Source organism: Cetorhinus maximus, chromosome 1 (assembly GCF_964194155.1).
Source record: "Cetorhinus maximus chromosome 1, sCetMax3.hap1.1, whole genome shotgun sequence".
Taxonomy (NCBI): domain Eukaryota; kingdom Metazoa; phylum Chordata; class Chondrichthyes; order Lamniformes; family Cetorhinidae; genus Cetorhinus; species Cetorhinus maximus.
The window spans coordinates 67,261,708-67,274,647 of record NC_135879.1 but is presented as its reverse complement, the minus strand read 5'-3'; the positions used below and the strand labels follow the sequence as shown (position 1 = coordinate 67,274,647).

The 12,940-nt window shown below is 40.0% G+C and overlaps 1 protein-coding gene across 1 annotated transcript in view; it reads right to left on the bottom strand.

Moving 5' to 3' along the window:
* Positions 1-12,940, bottom strand: part of LOC144680615 (caspase-6-like) — a 34,782-nt gene that overhangs the window by 8,070 nt on the left and 13,772 nt on the right. The window contains exons 5-6 of the mRNA XM_078541791.1: positions 9,514-9,590; positions 6,068-6,243 (exon numbers count right to left, since the gene is read on the bottom strand). Coding sequence (XP_078397917.1) covers positions 6,068-6,243; positions 9,514-9,590 — 253 coding nt within the window. The remainder of the gene's footprint in view (positions 1-6,067; positions 6,244-9,513; positions 9,591-12,940) is intronic.

Below are 12,940 nucleotides of genomic sequence, written 5' to 3'. Positions count from 1 at the left end.
AGACAAGCAGTAGAGTTAGCTCTATGAACTAATTCAATCATCAGCTAAACCTTTTTTCCGTCACCCTTTCAAATTGGAAAAGGATAAAAAGTGGGAAGGTGAAAGGAAGGCAGGTAGTCAGGGAAGAAAAGGAGTAGCTGGAAGTTCCCAGGAAGTTTTTTTCTCAGAATAAAAAGGAAGGTGCTGAAGGTAGAAGTGACATTCGAAAATTGAGGTGTTTTCATTGTGATAAAGTGGGGCACATGAAGTCAGTGTGTTGAAGATTGCAGGAAAAATCTGTAGGAATTATTGGGGTATAGAAATGCTCTGGAAGTAAAAGTACTGTGGGTTCTGAGGTTCAGCCACAGGAGAAACCAGTGGTTTGTGTACAGGTGAAACAGGGAGAATCAGTGAAAGGTAAAGAAGTGAGAATGCATTCACAGTTTACTCAAGAAAATTCTGAGGAGCAGGTTGCAGAAACGTTTAAAGATGTTGTATGTGAAGGGAAAGTCTTTCCATGTGTACAGGGTGGGGTAGGTAAAGATGTTAAAATATTAGGACAGACAGGGGCTAGACAATCCTTAGTGTTGTGGGATAGTGATATTTGTTGTTCAGAGGGAGTGTTGCAGGAGAAAGTGGGGTTCATCGAGATGCTAAATCTATTCCGTTGTGGAAGGTAAAATTTAAAGAGCAGGTGGAAGACGGGTGAAGTTATTGTTGGAGTGGTGGAAAAATTGCCCATTGCAGGGGTTCAATTTATTCTGGGTAATGATAAAGCTGGATGCCTGTGGTAGTTGAGCAACCTGTATAAGTGTTTTCAACAGAAGTGCTACAGACGGAACATCTTGGATTGTTCCCTGATTGTGTCATAATGAGATCCAAAACCCATAGGGAAGAACAAAACAAACAAGATAAACAGGCATTTCAAAGGCAAGAAGGGTGGTGTCGAAATCCAATAAGCTGGCACTGTATTTGATAACATTGTTCAGGAGGAAGGAAGGCAGGATAGTTCAGCTGAAGTGTTTAACTCAAAGAGGTTAGTGGAGTTACAGAAAAATGATTTGCAATTAAAACAGTTATATCAGAAAGCTTATTCAAAAACCGAAGCAAAATGTATTCCAGTATGTTATCTTCGAAGGAATACATTAATGAGAAAATGGTCGGATCATGTCTCAGCAAACGAAAGCTGGAGGGAGGTGCAACAGATTGTTATCCCATTAGGTTATAGAAATGAGATTCTGAGGATTGCTCATGAAATTCCAATGGGGGCACATTTAGGAATTAGGAAAACACAGGAAAAGATAGAGGTTTTTTTTGGGCCAGGATTGCATAGGGATGTAGTCACTTCTGTAGAACCTGTCATATATGTCAAATAACAGGAAAATCACAGCAATCAAAAGCAGATAAAGGTGGCTAAAATTCGTAGTTTTGTTTCTGCAGATAAAGTATTCGTTTTGTTACCAGTACTAGGGGATTCCTTAAATGCAAGATTTAGTGGGCCTTTCAGGATTGAAAAGAAATTGAGTGAAGTAAATTATTTAATAAATACTCCAGGTAGAAGAAAAAAGCAAAGGGTGTGTCATGTAAATATGCTTAAAAAGTACTTTGACAGGGAAGAGGAATAAAAAGAGGTGTTAGTGTGATGATGGATAATGAGAAAAAGAGGTAGAAATGCAGGACTCTGAAATTGATTTTCCTCTAATCCAATTGGATCATAAAAGGGTGCTTGAAAATTTAAATGAAATATTGGCCTGAGTTTTTCAGGTGGCGGCCAGGCTCAGCAGGAGCAGTCGCAGAGCCAATCATCGCCTGCTATCAGCTCCGCGCTGCCATTTTACGTGGGCGGGCCAATTAAGGCCCGCCCAGCGTAATACACGAGCAGTAGTGCTCAGCACTATCTGTGCAGATGGGGGGGGGGAAGAAGAGGAGGGAGAGTCAGGGCCAGCGCGCATGCGTGTGAAAGAGCACTTCGATCTGAGGCACAGAGCTGCCTCAGGGAGATTGAATTGATATCAAAAATTAAATAAATGGGTCAAAAATTCATTTAAACATGTCCCCTCGTGTGACTGTGTCACATGAGATGGGGCATGTTTTTATATTCATGAAAATTTATTTATTTGTTTAATAAAAGCTTTAGGAAACCTCATCCCGCTCGTGCGTGAGGTTTCCTAAAAATCATGAAGGCCGCATGGCCTTTTCATCTGCCCGCCAACCATAAGGTTTGACGGACAGCATTAACAATTACTTCAATTACTTTCTTAATGAACTTAATAGGCCGTTTACATATCGGCGGGTGCGCAGCCGACTCCAGCATGCGCCCGCCTAATGAAACATTGCGGGATTGCACGATGACGTTGGGACACAAGCCTGACGTCATCGCGTGTCATTTTACGTGCCAGCGTGTCAGGCCCACCCCCACACGCCGACTGAAAAATCCTGCCCATTGAGTTACCTCCCAAGTAAATGTCAAACTGATTTGGAAAAGTTATTGCAGTCACACAAACCTATTTGTGGAAATAAGTTGGGAAAGTCACATTTAGCTTTACATGATGTATGTATAGAAATATCATCTTCAACAAGGCAACAGTCTTATTGATTAAAACCAGCAAGATTATCACAAGTACAAAAAGAAATTGGTTTCACGCTTCAGAATGATATCATTGAGTTTAGTTGCAGTAACTGGAGTTCACCTATTGTACTGGTACTGAAACCGGATGGAACACAAAGACTGTGTGTGGACTATCAAAAGGTGAATGCGGTGACAAAAGCGGATTCATATCCCATACCACGGTTGGAGGACTGCATTGAGAAAGTGGGACAATTGGAATTTATCACAAAGATTGACTTGCTAAAAGGATATTGGCAGGTACCATTGTCAGAGAGAGCAAAGAAGATATCTTCTAAAGTCATGCTATTTGGTATGAAGAATGCACCTGTGACATTTCAAAGACTGACAAAGTAATTGCAGGTCTAAGCAATTGTGCGGTTTATATTGATGGTTTCATTGTTTTCAGTGAGACGTGGGAGAGGTATTTACAGCATCTGGAAGAATTATTTACTTGACTACAAGAAGCTAATTTGGTGATGAACTTGGCTAAAATTGAACTTGCAAAAGCGCAAGTTCCGTATCTAGGCCATTCAATTGGACATGGTAAGGTGGCTCCAAGAGATGCGAAAGTCAAGGCTATCATGGATTTCCCAGGGCCTACAATAAAACGAGAAGTTTTGAAATTTCTGGACATGAGTGGGTTTTACTGGAAATTTGTACCAAATTTTGGCCAAGTGATTGATTCACTGACTGAACTATTAAAAAACAAGAAGTTTCAATGGACACTGGAATGTCAGAAGTCATTCAGTAGTTTGAAAACTGTATTAACTATGACGCCAGTGTTGGCAGTACCAATTATACCAAGCAATTCAAGTTGGCCATTGACGCAAGTGATATAGGCATTGGGGTTGTACTGTTACAAGACAACGACACTGGAATTGAAAAACCGATAGAGTATTTTTCCACGGAAACTGAATGTACAACAGAGAAGATATTCAACGATCGAAAAAGAGACTTTGAGTTTGGTGCCAGCATTGCGGCATTTTGAAATTTATGTTGCAAACAATTCATCAGAAACAATTGTTTATGCAGGCCATAATCCTTTGAAGTTTTTGGACAAATTTTGTGACAAAAGCGCAAGGCTTTCCAGATGGAGTCTATTGTTACAACCATTTAATCTACGTATTATACGTATTGCTGGAAAAGAAAACTTATTCGCAGATGCATTATCAAGGAGTTGTAAGCTTAAAGGAAAATGGGACATTTAAAAAAAACCTGGACACTGAACTGGAGTGATTTCTGTTGATACCAAGGACTTATACATGTGTGTGTGTGTGTATATATATCGTTTGAGATGTAAACAGAGAGGTAGAATGTATTTGCATTTTTTGAATAGAGCATTCAAGAAGTGGGGTGAAAACTTGATGCCTTTCTAACAGTATCAAGCAATATGTTTATATTACTAATAAAATTTGGTACAATGGAATGGGGTTTCATTGTTAAAGGGTAAAGTTCAAAGAAACTGTTGAGACAATGACAATTTGAATTCAATCAGTGGTGGTAGGTATAATTTCAGTAGTTTTCAGGTATGCAGGGCAGAGGCAATTAAGATCAAAAGGCAGCTGTAAGCCTCCAACTGGCTCCAAAGTGAAAAGAACCTCATTTTGAAATCATAAAGAGAAAATGCTTTGCCTGGTGTTTGGTTAAGTCTATGGGTTGCTGTTGCCTTAATGGAGATTAGTTTGGGAAATTGTTAAAATCTATGATAGTAGTAATTTGTAGCCATGTGTATAGATATATTTAACCTGTGTAAATTAACAAAATGTTTCAATTAGTTTAATGTAAAACCTCAAGAACTGATGGTCTGATTCCTGAATTTAGAGTCGCATCTCAAACATAACACTTAAATTACAGGTTATGACAGTTGTTTAAAGTTTCCCTCTGGGATTTTTAAATAACTCCGCTTTACCAACTGCATCGGTCATAACACCTCCATAAACTGGAACTTCATAGATTACATTGCTATTATTAGCAGTTGGTTTAAATTATTTATTCACATTTACCTGTATTTTTAGTAACTTATTTCATGCATTAATTGGGGCACTTACCTCATGCATCTATGTTGTCCATTCAATGAGAAGAGCAACCTGCTTTTCTGTACACAGCCACATCCAACAAAAACTGAAGGAAGCAATTTTTTATGACTGGGCAATTTACCTCCCACCACCTCTCTAAAATCTACTTCAGTTGGTCTGACTGTCGGTAAATTATTATTAATTTAGGATCTTTCGACAAGTTCAGCTCTAAGTTGATGAGTCTCCCTTATGCTCAACTCAGTTTCAGTTGTGACCATTTCTATCAAACACGAGCGACCAGATCTTGCTGTGAGTGATGAAACTATGGCTAATGCCACTAACTGCACTTTAAATTACATAATTACCTTCCTTGTGGGCTGCAGCAAGAACTTGCTCTGCCTCCTGTCATTGCAGCATGAATCCACTAGTGAAGCCTGGTCATGAGGCACAACTCCAACTAAGCCCATCCCCATTTAAAATCATGAAGATATGTCCCTTGCAACCTGCCTTTGGCTTAATGACAGGTAAGCGTTTACAAATTTTTCTTTATTCACCTTTTAATTCTAGCCACCTACTTCCCCCACCCTGGAACTCCCAGGTCCGCCCACCACCCATCACCTCCCACCCCCACATCCCCAGCTCTGCTCACTGCCTACCTCCAACCCCCAGCACTGCTCACCCCCACCACCCAGCTGTTCTCCAACATTGGTGTGACTAAGGAGGTGTGGGGGTGGGTGAGGTGAAAACAGAGCTGTAGATGCTGAAGCGCTTTGACACTCCCCTTCATTTAAAAGGCTACACCCTAAACTCAGAGTATGTCAAGGGCAAACAGGCCAAGTTTACATGCTGACAGGTCCCAGTGGGACTGTTAGCATGGGCTCCCATGCAGCCGTTTCTGGCCAACTGCAATGCCTGGGTTCGAGCATAAGTGGGCTGCCTGGAACATGCAGTGCCATTGCAGCTCTAAAAGAAGAGCTTCTCAGTGTTCGGCTGTTGTGACCGAAAAATCTGGGCTGAGATGTTGGATAAGCAAAACAATCTGTAACACTTCTTGAAAATTTGAGAAATTACCATGATCAACAGTATCAAGTCTTCCACAACTTTCCTCAGCTTTGGAGTTCTGAGGAAGAGTCATCTTGGACTCGAAACTTTAACTCTTTTTTTTCTCTCTCTCTCCACAGATACTGTCAGGCTTGCTGAGTTTTTCCAGCGTTTTCTGTTTATATTTCATTAAGCTGCAACCAGTGTTAGTCACTTCCTCGGAGAGAAAATTTATGGATATTCTATTCTAAAGACCCAAGTATTACAACTAAATATATGGACACTAATTCTAGATTAAAGGTACAATGCTGCAATTATGAAGTTAAAATACTTCCACGAATAACTTAAGAAAAATAAAAAGCAAATTCAAAATGTCCACATTTTATCATTTAGAAAGCCAAAGATGTATATTGTTTCACTCTACCTGAATTACAAATATTTTAGGTTTTCCAACCAGAGAAGGGCATTTGTCTCCCCTAAAACGTTCAGTTATTTCTTGCAGGCTTATTTTTGCATCAAAGGCAAAAATGTGATTGTTCTCCCCATGACTAAGAAAGACACACAGAAAGCAGTCCGCATCAGAATGATTTGAAGTAGCCACTGTGAAAAGAAAAGAATATTTAAAGTCTGATCTGAAGTATTAAGCAAAAACCAAAAATAAATCATACATGGCTGTTCTGAAATTGAATTTTGCAACCCACTCAATAGATTTGATGTCCGAAGTAAAAAAAAAAAATTCTCCCCAGGATTGAAGTAATTACTGAAATGGCCGGGCTCATTCACAGCTGGAATTCTCCATTACAGATTCCTAACCTGGACATTGGTTTATGTACTCTCCCAGGATGAGAAATGTCAGCCATTTAGCCGAATTCCGACTTTGGGGTCATGGAATTCTGCCCTCAAAAATCTTTTTCGACCTCCACAGTGGTGTACTTGAAATATATTGCACTTTAAACATTTTAAAAAGGACACATCATGAGTCTCAGTTTACTGGTGGGAGGAGGAGCTGGGCCCTCAAGTCGGTCTAGGTCTCAGTTTGGTCCAGAGAGACGTCATTCATAACCCACCCCCATCCAATTGATTGCAGCTGACATTGATGGGAGTGCTCGGTCGATTGGTTGTGTCTAATCAGCTGGGACAGTTTGATTTGAAATGGCAGGGGGTGTAACTCTTTTGAGTCAACCAAATAAAAACTAAATTAACAAAATTGGGGACAAATTGAAAAGCAGCCCCTTAAAGGGAAACTGCAAAAACAAAGGCAAACTTAAAGGAAGCTTACAAACATTAAAAGAGGGACTGGACCCAGGGACAGAACAGACCCAGCCTGGCTTGGCCCTTCTACTGACTGACTACAACGTGAGCCATCGACCAGAAAACAACCTGTCCAGAAGCACAAAGCAAGGTACGGGAGCACTGGGGTGGTAGGTTCGTGGAAGGGGAAAGTCTCTGAATTTAGAAGCAGCTTTGCACAGAGGAGCTCCTGGCATAAAACTGGAGGAGACTTTGCAAGCTGACAGTTAAAAATGAAATACAGAATACTGGAAATAGCATCACCATCTATAATGGAAAGACATTAATTCTGGGAAGATCAGAAAACTAGGAGACAGAGCAATTTAGTAGGGTTAGATAAAGTGTACTAATGTAACCACCTTCTCCACAAACTGCAAAACATTTGCTTATATTTTAGTATTCAATTTTGATCAAGCATTATATCCGAAATATGTATCACCTCTAACTTGCTCATTGACCTGGTGTTTTTCCAGTATTTTCTAATTTCTGAAATGTGATGGTAATAGCCATGCCAATCATAAAAGTGTTGTAAACAATGCCAACTCAATGGTACATCACCAAAAAGATCATCTTTCCCCCCCCCTCCCCCCGGTTTCTTGCTACAATCATCAGAACAGGTTGAAGGCAGGACTGGAGCCTGTTGGATCCTATTTATTTCTATACTGTATATCTACATCAATAGCTTAGATGAAGGGACTGAGTTTAACATCCAAGTTTGCTGAAGGTACAAAGCTAAGTGGTATAATAGGCTGTGAGGACGATGTAAATAGGCTGCAAAATGATATAGGCTGGGTAAATGTTTGGGCATCAAGGTGACAAATGGAGTATAATGTGGGTGGTCTGAAATTTTCCACTTTGCTTTTCCATCCTTCTTACCAGAGTACTTTTTAAACAAAGAGACTGCTAGGAAGACTCATGTTACAACTGTGCATTCATCTGCCATAGGGAAAACCAAACTAATCAGTTAGCAATCTTTGCAAAAACTTTGATACAGATTTATGACTACATTTAAGGTCATGCTGGTGTTAGTACATGTAATACAAGTAAATTCTAACTGCATTAAACAATGAAATGTTGAAATGCTAAGGTTACTTTGCCAATTTGAAGTAAATGCATTGGTCCACATTCTTTACAGTAATAAAAGGTAAACAAAGGGAAAAACAAAGGGCTGGACTGGTTTCATTTTGTAAACCGAGGGCAGAGAAGAGAATCGTAATACGTCTTGTATAATTTTTTCTGCAACCCGAACTCCTTTTGTGTTCATTGTGTGAAATGTTGGTTATGGCTTCAGATGCAAGACTATTACGTCTATTGCCCCATTAAAAAATCTTTGCCCTCCATCAACACCCACCCCTTTCCTCCTCTCGTCAGCCAGCTTTCATACTTCCCAGTTTCAGGTTCTTGGTCCCTACAGCTCAGTTCTTCACTACTCTGCCATCCATCAGCCCAGGTTTGAATTTGCCTTGAATAAATACATGCCTATCCCCTTGAAACCCTGTTAGCATTTTCTGAAGGGCTCATTGAGACACACATCATTGGCCCCTTACAAACAACAAACTCAAATACTTTCTCTCTCCCAATCTTCCCACAAAGCACATCCACTAGAGACTAATCTTGTCAACCCCATCTGCTCACCTTCTCCATTGTTCTCTTAGATTTCCCTCCAGAATTAACATTCACTCGCAAACAAACCACCCACGCCTACTGACATCATGGCTTTGACTGAAACTTGGCTCACTGGCAGCAACGCCTTGCTTCTTACAAAGGAAAATAGCAATAGACCTCTCAGCCCCACAACCCTGTCTGCCATTCAATAAGATTATAACTGATCTGTAATCTCAACTCCATTCATCCACTTTCATTCCTTATCCTTTAATATTTTACTAAACAAAAATGTTAGTTTCAGTTTTGATTTCAGATTTCTACTTACCACCTGGCTATACTTTGCAGAATCTATCCCACCTAAATTGCCATGGTAGCAACGTGGCTATTATCAACAAATCATACCTTGGTTACTCTATGACTTTCCCCTCCTTCAGGATCCTCACATTGTTTCACCCTCTTAAAAATATTGTCCCCAAATCCTAAGTTTCTCCCCAGGATATCTATCCCCTTTTTCATCTCTGCCTCTACATGGGGTGACACTCCAAATTCAATCATTTCAATTCCATCACAGCTCTTCTTCCCCTCTTCTCTAAATTCTAGATCCCTCAGTCTTCCCTGAATCTCTTTCTCCATGTAGAATCTCTCATCTGCATCCATGTTCAGCCCTAACATCTCCTGTGATCCCTCTCCTTCAGTGGTCTCGATCACAGACAAGACCATCTTTGAGCACTTCCTAATCAGCCACATCCTTCTATCCTTTCAAATACATGCCCTGCTGCACCACCCCAAGAAAAAGAATTCCCCCAAGCCACTTGCAGCTGCACTTTCAAACTCCCAACTCCTTAGGCTTTCATCCTTCCTTTGCTATGATGCAGGTTTTTTTTTGGCTCAAGTACACACTCATCTGATGGGCATTTCCTAGCAAAGCATTCACCATTTCCCAAAAAGTTGTCGTAAAAGTACATTGTGTGTTACCTTCATGAATTATCTGCAACATCTCTGATGATTTGGCATTATCATAAGCACGCACCTCAAAACCCAGCTCTTGTAACCTATTTTAAAAAAAACACATGTTGACTTACCCATATTCAATTTTCTATTTCTTTAATCATCCCTTTAGGGTCTCCTTTGCTTGCTACAATTCCTAATCACAAGCAAACAAACTGTAAAATAAGCCAACGCCTAATCTGATCTTTGATTAGGACATGTACGAGAGTAGCCCAGCCTGGGGTGATGTCATCCGATACTTTCCCCTCCATGCAGAAGTGCTCTGCCGAACAATACATCAATAATTGTGCAGGAACTGCAGGAGCAAACCAACATTCTATCACTCTTATACAGAATGGTGGTGTTGAACCCCTCTACATAAATTTAATTTGATTTTTGTAAAGTAACTTGTATAGTGTAAGCCTATGTAAATCTAGGCTTTAAAATCTAAAATATACCACAGTACTGGTCAGCACCAGGATACTATTTTAGGCCAACTTTGTAAATGCATGCTCTTCAAAATTAATATTACAAAATGGTAGGTTTGGTATTCTGATTTCAAAATGGCTGACCTGGCAATGTAATGAGGAAATAGATCCAAACAAATAAAATGGAACATAAAAGTCTCACGTGTTAATTCCAATAATTTTATGTTGAGGAGGAATGAATCTGAAGCTAGCCTGTACCTTAAAACAGGTTTATTTCCAATATAGCAAAGTAAAGTCACAAACTCTCCCAGTTCTTCTCAGACACCCAGAGTGAACTAGTTTATATACTCTTACAATGATTCCCTAATCCTTCCCCAATTGGGGACAGCTGTCCTTAATTACCAATTTAAAAGCACGTATTCTATTGTAGCACAATTTCACCATTAATATCACATACACACACTTACCATCAGTCTGACATTTCCCATAGCATTTCTTACCACACTCTGAGACAAAACTTTCAACAAAACAGCACTGAGATACCAGTCTTTCCTGATACTTCTTTGTTTAGTTAGGGAATCATGTGTCATGGCCCTTTCCTGTACACAAGAATTATCATTTCTGCTGGCTGAGGGAGGAGGAATGGTTGGCAAGGGAGTACTGATCTAGGAGCAAGGGGATAAATGTGATGGGAAATGAGCAGGAGTGAACAGCATGAGAACATTCAAAGGAGGAAATAAAACAAAGGAGGTAATTTTAACCTAACAGCTCAGCAGAAAACTGATGGGGTGGGATGGTATCTGATAAGTGGAGTGTAAAATGGCAGCCTTAGTTTACTTTCCACTGCCTTCAACAGAAAGCAACAATTCCCATGGGGAGGTACAGCTGAACCTCTGGCTCCCCATTGAAACCCCTCACTCCCATTACATTAATTCCAGTTGAAGTATAATGTTTTTAAAATTTTTAGTCTTTGTCGGGTTGTGTTGTCTCATGGCTTCTATAATAGAGACAGATGAATCACAGATAATAGTGCATACTGTGGATTACTATCCTCACTGAAATCAACATTCAAGAACCAGACCCCAATATAATCACAGTAATTGAGGGAGGGGCAGGAGTTGGAGGGGAAAATTGTCAGAGACTTCCCTGATGTCTCATTAGGTATATGTGTGGCATGCTACTGAGTCAGAGGCACCTGCAAGGACAAGATTTGATGCTTAGATGAGAGGTTGTGGAGATTGAAAGCTGTCAGCTAGGGTACGTGCTCCTGATCACTATTTATCAATCCCTGCTGAAAATTTACATGTCTGGACAAGAGAGAGGAGGGGGCAAAGACAAGTAGGGCCTGTAAATACCCATTCTTGGTGTACGTTGTGAAAATATGCACTTTTGCTGACTCTTTGTTTTTGCAAGGTCAGGCAAAAATATTAAAAGTGCGTTCTTAAGCGAATTGATATTTGCTTTGATGTAATCTAAACTCCTTGCATTAATTGAAAGGATGCAGGTTATAGGAACAGTTTTAATAACAAGCAGGGAATATTATTAAATAAAAGATGTTGGACGTTCAAATTGATAAAGGTTCTGTTCAGTCTAGTATGTGTAAACTGCTTGTGGTTACACAAGGAGAAATTTACATAATGTGACCTCACTTAACCTCAAGCGAAAAACAGTATGTCAAATTATATGAAAAGTAATCAAAGTCTCTAGCCATGGGGGTCAATTAGTTCAACGTTTTCCTAAAATTCTACATACCAAATATCTACGCTGTAACACATGACTGACAGAGAGGTCACAAGAAATGAAATTGTGTTGGTGATTCCTCGATGGTGATGCACTGCAGCCCAGCATCAATTAAATTCTTTTGTTCTGCTGCTTCCCCACCTTTCCTTTGTCCAACAAGTCAAACCTCCTCCTGCGTTGACACTGAACTTGAACTACTCCCCGTTTCTCTCCAATCCCTCCTCATACCTTTTCTGATCTCATCTCATCCAAGACACCCAGCTCTTGTTCCCTTCGCCTCATTTGCACAAAACTACTGACCATCCAATTACCCTTTCTCAGTCCTATGGTCACTCATACTGTCTATAGTTCCCTCTCTTCAGATGCTGCACCCCTCCAGTTATACCCCATTACCTCTGGAGTGCATCCCCTTCTCCCTCCCCCAGGGATCTACCCTTTGCCATGTTCTCTTCTTCATTTACATGCTGTTCCTTGGCAAAAGAAAATAAAATAGGTCAGCCTCCATATTCATGTCAACACCACTCAGCTCTACCTCTCCATCAACTCCTCTGTTGCTTCCATGCTGGCAGATTACTTCTTGGACGTCCAACATTTTAGAGCAGTTAAAATTTCTATGTAAACTTCATTAAGAACTTTGCTTCTGCACAAACTCTGCACCCTTGCCACCAATTCCATCCCACTCCACAACGGAGAAAGAAATAGAGTGTATTAGAGTTAGATACAGAAAAGAGAAATAAAAGTGGGAAAGAAAAATTGGATTGAGAGTGAGAAAAGGAAGACAAAAAGCAAAAGGAGGAATTTTATTTAATTTTTAATTTTAAATCTTAAATCTTAGAAACCTTTAAAGAAACAACTGCAGGAATGAGACACCAGAGTTTCAATTGTTTCCCTTCTGGGCCTCAGAATTTGAGTAGCACTGCAGGAATATAAATCCCATCATTAAAAAAGGTCCTTACTTTGTTAAGTAGCAGACCTAACTTGCTGCAGTAATTGATTTTAGCATTGCAAATGTAACCATTTCCGCAAAGAGGTCGAGAGTGAGCTCCCATTTTCATAAAATTAACAGCAGAGAGGCACATACCATCCAGCAATTTGTGGTTATTTGCAATTTATGCTATATCTCTTCCCCGCCACAAATTGTTGGGTTAATTACATTGTTATAAGAGTATGCAGATTGTGCTCCCCGCCCCCCAAACAAATCTCAGCTATTAATTCAACTTTTATGATAAACATACTGCAATATATTC